This window comes from Ctenocephalides felis, unplaced genomic scaffold (assembly GCF_003426905.1).
Source record: "Ctenocephalides felis isolate EL2017-DRISC unplaced genomic scaffold, ASM342690v1 CF-g0.4_SCAFFOLD_03573, whole genome shotgun sequence".
Taxonomy (NCBI): domain Eukaryota; kingdom Metazoa; phylum Arthropoda; class Insecta; order Siphonaptera; family Pulicidae; genus Ctenocephalides; species Ctenocephalides felis.
The window spans coordinates 14,993,337-15,005,400 of NW_020539727.1; the positions used below are offsets into that span (position 1 = coordinate 14,993,337).

Consider the following 12,064-nt stretch of genomic DNA (forward strand, 5'->3'; position numbering starts at 1 on the left):
TAATTTAACAAAATTATATCCAATTTAATTAATTCATTATCACTATCGAGTATATTGAGTACTTTTCACCAAAAACAAACGTATGAGTAAGAAAGACCAAAAACTCATAAAAGATCATATTACATTATTATAATAAACTGTATTGCCTGTATCCGATGTGTTAAATTAGCATAATCTCCAATATTTAAAAAAAAAAAATCTTCTACACTAATTTAAGATCGGATACTTTGTCGAGATAAATAATAAGTTACTATAATTGTTGAGTATTATTATCTAAAACAATGTGATGCTTCTATAGTATTTTTAAACTTCGAAACGTTTTCGAAAAATAATATTTTATAATTGTAATAAGAAGCAAAAATATTTAGTAATTATCATAATTATTATGTATGAAGTTAGAAAAAAATAATGATTACACAGGGGTAATCTGTATGATATAAAATATTTTGGCGCAAATATCACTTAAAAAACCGTTACATTTTTACGTAAGATGAAACAAAGATCATTATCTGTCAGTCCAATTCTATTTATTTTAACACGATATGAAGCCCTTTGGAAATCAATAAATATTCAGTTTAATGGTAAGTTGAAATAATATTTGACATTTGTTTATCCTATAGAATCACTTGAAGATATAGCTGTTTATGCGATTAAGGAATTTAAAGATAAATTTGTTCCGAGAAATTTAAACTTTAGTGTATTATGTATCAAATAGCGCTTATGTAAAAATACCAAAAATACCGGTATATTTTTGGAATAAATACCGGTAAAAATACCGCCGAAAAATCGGGCGGTTTAGCGGTAATTCGGTATACCGGTATACCGGTATTGCATTCCCTAATCAGATGTACTCGTACCTTTTATTTCGACAAATCATGTTCTTTCTACGAGGTCATGTAAAAAATAAGGTTCCCAACGCTGTATACACGCCGTGTGAGATACTAGGGGAAATCCGGTAACACCATTTTCAGTGTTGATCCTTGCCACTCCATTCCAACTACCTGGAAGATCACTGCAGAGCTCAGTGCCAGTGTAACAGCCATCCGCGATGGAGCGCGTAATCGCCGTCACCGCCAGGTGTGAAATCCGTTCAGTCATTCGATTTTTAAACGCGAAGAAGCTTACACCTATTGAAATTCATAGACAGTTGGAAGAAGTTTATGGCAAAACTAGCATCAACGTCCAACACGTCCTCAAACGATGCAGGGAGTTCTCCGAAGGACGAACAGACGTTCACGACGAGCAAAGAAGCGCGAGGCCATCGTGTTTTGGAACCGAAAAGGTCTTTCTTACCGAGTTTATGTCTGAAGGGTCCACTATAAATTCGGACAGGCCGGAGAAGAAGACTGAGCAAGGGCGTGGCGGCGGAGTTCTCCGTAGCAGGTTTTCAGAAGCGGAAAACACCTCAGAAAAAATGCGTTGAAATATCTGTCGACTATGTAGAAAAATAGTTTAAAATACAAGCTTTCTGATGGTATACATATTTATTGCAATAAAAAATGCCTCAACCCTGAAAAAAATGTGGGAACCTTATTTTTTACATGACCCTCGTATGTTGGCCCCGAATGTGTCGGCAGTTAAAAAATGGTCACAAGGCTCTGTCTATGATCTTTATTCCAAATTTTGTTATCGCTAAAGTCTAAAAACTAACCTACTAACCTCGAAATAGTACAAATGTCAAAATATTACCATTTCGACTTCAAGTATATTTTATTACTGTTGCTATTATTTTGCTGCGGGATATTATCTTCATGTCACCTAGAATAGCTCTTTTAATATTTTATTGATGATAATACCTTTTTAGCTTAGGAGATCAAGAAGGGCTTCATTTGACATGGACTCTCTTCACTTACAGCCTTTACGAGAAACCGATATCGAAAATAAGGAGCCAATTCCTCCACTTGCTGGTAACTACTACTTTTATAAAATTTGTTATATTTTTATACAAATTTTATAGCAATGTTTCTTTTTCACGCTTTCTACTTCTGTGGCTATGCACAACGCTTTAAATTCTTTGGCTTTGGCTGCTGTCTAAATGCAACTGACTTTCTGGTAAATTGAGATAAAAATACCTTTTATCATCGACATACTAATATCATCATCTAAGTATTTTTGTGAATCAAATATTTGACTACTTGACCAAACAATTTATTTCTAAAACGTGTCATCAACGTCAACTATTTTGTGCTGTGATTGATAAATTTCTGGTGGCAGTGGAAAAATAATACTTATGTCATGACTAACTTTTTTTATAATATCCAAACTTATTTTACTATTTTATTTTATTTTATTTATTTTGATCCAACGCCGTATGGATTCCTTCTTGAAATATTTTGTTTCACAATTTTTTCTAGTTTTCTTAAAACTTCTGGTCTGACATGATTTTAGTCATTTTGTCCGACCACATCAATTCTCTAAGAAATAAACCTATGAAACAAACTTACTTTCTTATTAAATTTCATTTTCTATTTTGTAAAATTTATTTTGACCAAAAACTTCAAAAATTACTGCTTAAATCTAATGTTAATTTTCTCTTGTTTTACTGGGTATGTCCAAGATTTAACGTCATGTTTATTATTATAGTATTTTTAACCTCTCTCGTCGATTCAAAAACAAATAAATGTACTCATCTTCTTGATCATTCTTTCTATGATCTTACGAATTAAGGTTCTACACATTTTGACACTGATGCATCATAATTTATTTATTGATGTCCTTAAGAAATTTTAACAGAAAACATCAATACTTTTTTTATTCACACTTGCAATTAACAGTTCTTTATTTATATCCAATATGAATTGTTCTCCTTTTCTATGTCATCATTTAATGTTCTAGAATTAATATACTGGCAAACTAGATGATGCAAAATCTGATATATCTGGGGGTGACCTCCAACATTTTAAACCTGGACTAACAGAAAAACTTCTTTGTTCTTGGCTAGCAATTCTTACTAACATTGCTTTCCAAATCAGCCTGATCTCCAATTAGATGACAATTCCTTAAGGTCGTAAAACTCAAGACACTAGCAAAAACCAACTAACCAAACTGACAAAAAATCAATATTTTCTTCAGCCAATTAACCTGAACTAACCAAACAACATCTTTTGGTCTGGTATCAAGTCTTCTTACTAACATTTCTTTCAATTTAATCTCCAATCGATGACCTAACGATTTCACTCAAGGTCCTGAAATTTGGGACACTGACAAATCAGATGGTTCCGATTCTGCACCAGCTTTGCCTCAACCAGGAGTCGACGATGGTTTCTTTACCAGGACAAATGGTGAGGAGGACGAACCTGGTATAGATGACGGATTGCTACCGCCGAAACCGAAAGACAAAGACGAGCATGATGGTATTTTTTGGACAAGATCAGCTTTTTTAGTAGAAATTTAGTAGAAATTTAGAAGTAGAGTATATTTGCATGACAATAGATTTTATAAGTGCTTTGGCTTTAAAGATTAATATGCAGAACAAAAGTCTAATTTTGAGTCATTTTTAAGAATTGATCACCTGATCATTTTGCTATTGGATTGCACAATTACATTATATCAGGATATCAAATATCTCCCTTCCGTCTTTTTGTATTATAAACCAAGAGCAAAAAAGCGGAAGGGAGATATTTGACAACCTAATATTCTATTCAATCCAAAAACGCCTAAATAAATTCTTGCATGTATCCAAAAACTGTAACAAATCAAATTTATATATTGCACCATCAAACCCGACAAACTCCGTTTCGCCACCAGATGGTTTCGTGAGAAAGATGAAGAAATTTTTTGTTTGTTTTATATTTGAAAAGGAAAAATGTGATTTTATTATACAACAGTAATGAATTTATTTCGATTACAAAAATCGAGTGTTTTTTAGTTGAACTTCTCTAAGTAAATGAAAGTGAATCCGCAAATTATCCGTTTCATTGAAGTGCCCTTTGGTAAACCACATTTTTTGTTTTTTGGTCTGACGTTAACACAAACAAAGCGGATGGTTTTCCAACTCGTGAACAGGCAGGCAACGTATAACTGCCCATGTGAAAAACAATGATTTTCTAAATAATCTATTTGAAATTTATCCTGCAAACACTAAGCGATTGGCCTTGCGACTTGTTATTGCGAACGCTTGGAAATTGCAATCGTTTGAAGTCAAACGGAGGACCAGTCGGAATCATTGGTATGTCACCAAATCGCCAGCAATTTTTGATTGAATGGTGAAATTCAGTGCGTGTACATCATTATTCTTTGCGGCAAGAATTGCTCGTTGACTTAACCAAGCATAATTCTGATAATTCTCATTAATGTCATTACTCGAATTTTTAATTACGGTGCGTGAAGTTCCAGTAGCTTGCATCAAGGCACGATGCCATGCACAACTAATTTTCTTAGCTATAAACCTTTCGGAGCCCGAGACCTTTCCAACGAATGCAAAATTGTCGAAATCGGTTCGTGCGTTCTGGAGTTATTTCGCCAGGAAGGAAAAATCGACTTATTTTTATATATATAGAAGATTATCTATTTGAAATTATTTAAAACAGTTATTGATTATTTTTATTACTCGAATTTTTAATTACGGTGCGTGAAGTTCCAGTAGCTTGCATCAAGGCACGATGCCATGCACAACTAATTTTTTTTAGCTATAAACCTTGCGGAGCCCGAGACCTTTCCAACGAATGCAAAATTGTCGAAATCGGTTTGTGCGTTCTGGAGTTATATCGTCAGGAAGGAAAACCCGACTTTTTTATATATATAGAAGATAACTTTATTTTTCACTAGATGACCCGACAGACATTGTTCTGTACCCATGTCTACAATTTTTTAATATAATATACTAATATTTACTGGTTACCTAAAAATAATAATTATTGTTTTTTAAATTACTCTTCACGCTAGAATGCATATACATTTATAATATGAGCGATGTTAAATGTAGAACTGCTTTAAATAAAATATTGAGTCTCAATTCCCACACTATTTTGGAAATTGAAGTCTTTTAAACGGTATAACATAACCATAACCATGACATAACACTGGTACTCCATGTTGAATTAAATTAATTTAATTTTTAATTATTTAAGATATCTAAAATTGTATCTTAAACTTCTCCTAATCGATATCGTAGGGGCCGAATTGTATGTATTCATCTCCACTTTTCCATTTGTTGTTCTAAAGTAAAATTTGTAAGAATTTCAAAAATATTGTGGAAAGATTAGTTAAAGATGTAAAGAAATTATATATTGAAAAAAAACTATATTGAAAATTTAATATCCGAATCTTGTGTTGGCGCCTCCTAAGGCATGCGCTCGTATTTTTCGCATTAAAGGTAGGCTAATAAATACTTAATTTAATATTTTAAGTGAATTAGTTTGCCATATCCTGTTCATATGTGTCTAATTCAATCTGCCATACATATACTGTATTTTGCATTATTTTAATTTTTGGCACAACTCAGCTGCTTTTCAGCAATAATAATGTAGTCTTTTCAATTTTTTATTCATAATCTTATATTTATTACATATATTCTAATATTGTCTAGGTTTATAAGTAAATTAAAATTTTTGGCAGATCATAGTTTTCATTTATTTTCACTTATTTCTACAATATTTCACATACATCACAGTACTTTATAATCACATACATCCTAGAAAATTTCCTTAACAAACTTCAGAAATATTTATCAAAATCCGAATAATCGTTTAGAAGAAGTATATAGTGAGTGCTTGTAATTTAATGTGATCTTTAGTAGGATCAATTTGATTTTACGCTTTAGTTAGAAAACAATAGTATGAGAAAAAGAAAAGGGCTGTTTTTAGGGTTTTTCCGGCAATTATTCAAATTTTTCTCGCCGTAAGAACCATCCTTGGTATTCAACAAACATTTAAAAAAAAAGAATTGGCCGAATTGGTCCAGGCGTTGTTGAGTTATGCGCTTACCAACACATTTTGCGATTCATTTTTATATATAAGATAAATCTAACAACTGGTGATGGAAAATTAACAATTGTATTTATCATTTATAAATAATAACAGGAAGGGCTTTCTCAGATGATGACAAACACCACTACGACCCTGATCATCATCATCACAATGGTGTTGGCTCCAGAAGAGGAAGTTTTCCACCTTTTCCATATGCACCAGATTTTACACCAATGACGGTAAATACTAAATGATATCACCATTATTATTATTTCCATAATTTTCAACTTCCCAAAGGAGAAGTTTATGTTTTTATCAAAAAATCCGATTCACTAATTTTATGTTTTCTCGACGTTTCAAGCCATTCTGAATCGAATGAGACCAAATTTGGAAAAAGTATGTGTGTGTGTGTGCGTGTATGTGAACAGATTTTTTGCCGTAAATCGACGTTTTCTCCAAAACGGAAGAACCGATGTCGAAAATTTAAAAGCCGATCGATGTATCTCGACTATCGGCCGGGCCGTTTTTTTGTACATCGCAGAAAAGTGAAAAAAATTTCGTCTACGTTTTAGCCCGCAATTCTGAATCGATTTTGAAAATTCGAAAACCGTTCGAAAGATATTGGTTGAGAATCGTGCTGATTAGTTTTTGGTAAAGATCGGCCGGGCCGTTTTCTTGTAATAAAGTTTAATAAAAACAATTCGGCGATTTATATGATTTTTTTACGGTAGATACCATAGGCTTGTAGATCAGACTAAAATATTACGGCTCTACGACAAGTCGTTTAATTTTGAAAATTCTTCAAAGTTTGCAAAAATTAGTATCGTTTTTTTGGCATTTGTTAAAATTAGACCTTTGATGAAGGTTTTCTCAAAAACGCCTGAATCTATTTCAGAAATTTATAAGCTATTCTATGTATCTCAATGAGGACTATAGTTTGTCAGTTTTGTGAGACGATCTCCCGAGCCGTTTCTTTGTAATTTGAACAGAAAAAGTTAAACTTTTCGTCCACATTCAACCTCAAACTACCGAAGCGATTTTAAAAATCAAAAACTGTTCGAAAGATATTAGTTGGGAATGATACTGATTAGTTTTAGGTGAAAACCGAGTCGTTTTCTTATAATTAACTGTCGAAAAAAAAAATTTAAGCCGATTTTCATGGAACTTTTTTTTTGCGATATATATCATGGTCTTATAGAACTTACTGAAATATTACGGCCTCACGACAAGTAGTTTAACTTTAAAAATTCATCAAAGTTTGAGAAAATGAGTAGTTTTTTTGACGTTTGTTAAAATTAAAATTAGACGATTTACTTGGTATAACGAGAGAGTATTTGGTCTTAATGAACATACTAAACCATTAAAGTCCTACGGAAACTGGTTCAATTATAAAAATTATTGTTTTTTGAAAATTTGCTTTTAGAAAATACTCCGAGTTGACGTGTTCGAAATACTTTTAATCACTCATAAATGAATTTATTTTTTACTAATTAAGTCGATTATTAACACATATCGGGAAGTTCATGTAACTTGCCTCAAGGCAAAATACCAACACCACTATTTATTATTTTTTCATTATTTAGCCTGATGGAGATCCAAGAGTGATCCCAGATGTCAACGTGTACCAGCACAAAAAAACTCTGGCCCAAGGAATGATGGATCTGGCCCTACTTTCTGCAAATGCGAATCAACTCAGATATGTCCTGGAATCCTACGACAGACATCCATATTATTTTCCTAGTCTGATTCTTATTAGTATGAGTCTTGTTTTACAGGTAAGGGATTGAAATTACTATTTTCAATTTTGTAATTTAATATTGTATATATATACTAGTTGGCCCGGCAAACGTTTTGCCATATAAATTATTTCTAGTATAAAATGTTTCTGATTTTTCCATTACAGATAGCAGTAGGTGTAGGATTAATTTGGAACAGCAGGTATGTAGTAAAAAATTACATAAAATTTTATTTAAAAAATGCAATTTTTAGAACTATTCCAAAAAATAAAAATATTGGAGATACTCAAAGAATTTTAGAAAAAAAATCTTGTTAAAAGTTTTGAACTCTTGAAGTTTTCTCACTCAAATGAACTAATGTACTTATATTTTTGTTTAAATTATGAATTTATATGTACTTAGGCGAGAAATAAAAATTATGAAAAATATTATAAGGTATAAGGATTAAATTTCATTTTAATTTTAGTTATTTTTTTATATCTCAAGAAAATTTAAAGAGGACATTAATTTACGAATAGTGTTGTTTTCTTATATTTGAAAAAAAAACGAAGGTCTATAACTATTCACATAAAGTCACAATAAAAAATGCCATTTTTCTTAAAATCGTGTTTAAAATCAATCTGAAACTGAAAATTCATAAATTCCTGTTAAAATTAAAGATATGCGTGTACTTTTTGTCAAATCTATTTCAAAAGAAAAAATATTGAAGAATACTCAAAGAATTTTAGTTATAGTTTAGTTATTGTTAAAATAAATTTAAACCCTTGAAGTTTTTTTTAGTCAAATGAACTATTGTACTAATATCTTTTTTCCAATTAAATAATTTTAAAACTGAATGAAGTTGAGTAATGAAATAATGAAAAATATTTGAGACAAAGATGAAAGTTTTATATTTTAGATGAAAATAGATTAGTATAAATTTTTATGTTTTATATCTCATAGTTTAAAGTAAAAAATATTAAATTACTTAATTTTAATGCTTACTAAGTAATAATAGCTGTTTTTTAAGCAAAACCAAAAAGGTTGGAATTATTTAAACCAAAAATATAATTAAATTGTCATTTTTCCTAAATCGTGCTTACAAAGCGAAACCAAAGAGTTTGAAATTATTTAAACCAAAAATATAATTAAATTGTCATTTTTCTCAAAATCGTGTATACTTTAATTTTGAAATCAATAAAAAAAATGAGGATTATTTTATATTTATAACCATTCCAACAGAATCGAATTTGTATATGTAAATGTAATTAAAATAAATTTCTAGCAAACTAAGCAATTACGTTGCCTTTTTTTTTCAGAGCAAAACTAAAAGTTTAAAATTATTAAATCACATAAAAATTAACAAAAAAATCCCAAAAAATCATAAGAAATCATTTTGTTGAAATTTTTTTTAACAAAAACGTGTTAATAATAAATAACCTGATAATAACATTTTAATTAATTGGCAACTACGATTATTTCATGTGTATTGTAAAAGTGAATTGTGATAAATGATTTTTTTTTTATATTTCTATTTCTATTTTTTTTTCTATTTTTTCAGATACAATGTAAAAGATGAAGACGACATTTGTCGTGCAGACAAAATCAACAATTACACAGTAATTGGTATATTTTTAATAACAATTGTAAATGTTTTTGTCAGTTCTTTCGGAGTTGCAAATCCTCCTGGACAGACGGCGACTACTTAAACAACTTTGTAATAAAATATAAATAAAAATACAATTATATATATATATATATATATATATATATATATATAAAATTATATAAAGTTGCATTTATTCACAAGTGTAAGTCGTAAGATAGATCTGAAAAATTAATTATGAATATTTTATTTTATCAATATAATTTACTGAATTATTTAGGTTAATAATTTATTGGCATAATTTATTGGTAATATAACAAATTGAGAATTTTTGTCAAAAAATACTAATATTCAATAAAAACTAGAAATTCATATGGAACTAAACCGATTTATATGGAATTTTTTTCCAATCGTCAACATTGATGTCAATTTTTACTTTAAAATTGAAAATGTATGTCCAATTAGATTTTATAAACTCAAAATTTGATGAAAAATATATTAAAACAAATTTGTGTTTATATATTAAATTATATATATATATATATATATATATATATATATATCCAATAGAATAAAATTACGATTTTCTACCTATTTTTCAAAAGAGGGGGGATGTTTGATTTATATATGAAAAATTGATTTGTAGTAAAATCTTTCAATTTTTTTGGAGAATACAGTAATTGTATTGAGAAATAATTACAACTAGTAAATGGAATTTAAAAGCTCATATTATAAAAGAATTTTCAAGAAAGAATATATATCTATTAATTTCACAAACATATTATTGAATTTGTGCTGTTTACTTTTTTGTGAATAAATTACGAGTATTATCTAGGAATAAAAATTTTTGTGTTCGAATTTTTTTGTAAGATATGGTAAAATTTCACACTGAGTAAAATAACAAAGTGAAGATATTTTCAATAAATTTTACTATTAATATTGAATTGACCAACGTTTTATATTATTTACAAGTAAAATTAAAATCAACATTTACTGGACCAAAATCGTACTAATTTGAAATAAATATTGATAGTTCTATGTATGAATTTTCAAATTTAAGAGTTTTGCTTACAAAATTTACTAAATATTATAAAATTGGTAAATAAAATGATTAAAAACAATACTACTGCCGTACAATCAATCATTCCCAAAAATCTCACAACAAATTTGTATCTATGTAAATAATTTATATAAATGTAAATTAATTTATAAACATTACTAGTGAAAAATGTATAATAAACATTTAAAAAATATCCATAATAATGCCTTGTTATAAAATACTTTAAAAATTATTTTAAAATTTAGGTTTTATATTATAAGACACGCAAAAATTTGCTCTTAAATCAAGGAATTATATAAGTGTACTTATTTGTAAATATATTAATTAGTTGCAAAGCAATACTCATAAAATAGAATAATAAATTATATGTATATTATATATATATATATATATATATATACAATCGCCATAAATAAATTTATTATAAAACGTTTTATTCCTGAATTTTAATGTGCATCCTTTAAAATGCATCATTCATTTGTTTTATTATCAGTAATATTTTATTTCAAGACAAAACTAAAATAGTATAAAATTTAACTTCTACTAGAACTGCCAAATTCATTTCATATTGATATTTCTTAATATACTTCGGAAAAAATAATATTGTAGAAAATAATATTCAATAGGAGCATTTTTGCCTTACAATATTACTTTTGCAAAATGCCTTCATTGTGGATAATTATTTCTAGTTAAAAAATATCCAGACAAGCACAACTTATTTACAATTTTAAAATTTCAGTAATACTTTTAATATTATTATATCTTAATTTCAGTATTTCAAATAATATCAATGTTAAATATGTCATATTAATATGTAAAATTAATAAATATTTAACAATCAAATTTTGTTAACAAAAAAATTTAAATGTACTTATTGAGGTAAATATAACTTTTGATTTAATAATTTTGATTATTAATATTTTTTTAAATCAAATATGAAAATTATGAGCTTAAATTGTTAAATTTTTCTATAAAACTAAGCTAAAATATTGTACCTGGTGTAATAAAAAATTACTCATAAATTGTATGGCCTTGTGTATAAAGCTTCTTGTAAAAGCTTTATGTGGTATAAAATTGTAATTAGAAATGTAAAATGTAAGTTAAAATTAATATTTTAAATAAGTTCAATATTTTAGGTAATAATTCTGAAATATTAGTTAACTAAATTAATTGTTATAACATACATTGCAATGTGTATTATATTGAATAAAAATAAAATTGATGCATTTACTAAAATTACATTTTTATTTAAACTTTTTTGTTCATATTTCACTTTAAAAATAAGTGTAAATTTAAAGTAAGTTCAAATTTAAGATTTGTTTATATAGAAATAAACTCAAGAATCTCATTTTTTATCTTCCGTAAATTTAGTTATAGTAATTGAAAAAATTGGAAACGATATTTTTAACTTCCCGTAGGGTAAGTTATAGTAATCGCAAAAAAATCGAAAATGAAAATTTTTATATATCTTTACGTTTCAAAGGTTTCTGAACATTTTGGCATACCTTAGAAAAAATGGATGTATGTGTGTGTGTGTGTGTGTGTGTGTATGTGTGTGTGTATGTATGTATGTATGTATGTGTGTGTATGTATGTGCGGATACAAATTTTCGTCGACGATTTCGGGAACACGGATCAACCGATTTGAATAATTCAAAAAACATTCGATTCGTATTGATAAGGAGACGTGCTGATTAGTTTTTGGCGAAGGCAGGTCTAGCCGTTCCGAAGATACGGGGCAAAAAGTGCCGAAAACGGTAACTCAGTTTTTAAGAGAA

At 28.4% G+C, this 12,064-nt stretch overlaps 1 protein-coding gene across 1 annotated transcript; it reads left to right on the top strand.

Moving 5' to 3' along the window:
- The first annotated feature begins 1,834 nt into the window (after positions 1–1,834).
- LOC113389604 (ninjurin-1-like) lies at positions 1,835–9,330 on the top strand. The gene is made up of 6 exons (XM_026626624.1): positions 1,835–1,907; positions 3,183–3,353; positions 6,021–6,145; positions 7,490–7,681; positions 7,810–7,844; positions 9,183–9,330. Exons 1-6 carry the CDS (start codon positions 1,835–1,837, stop codon positions 9,328–9,330), a joined length of 744 nt encoding a protein of 247 aa, XP_026482409.1.
- The last annotated feature ends 2,734 nt before the right edge of the window (positions 9,331–12,064 follow it).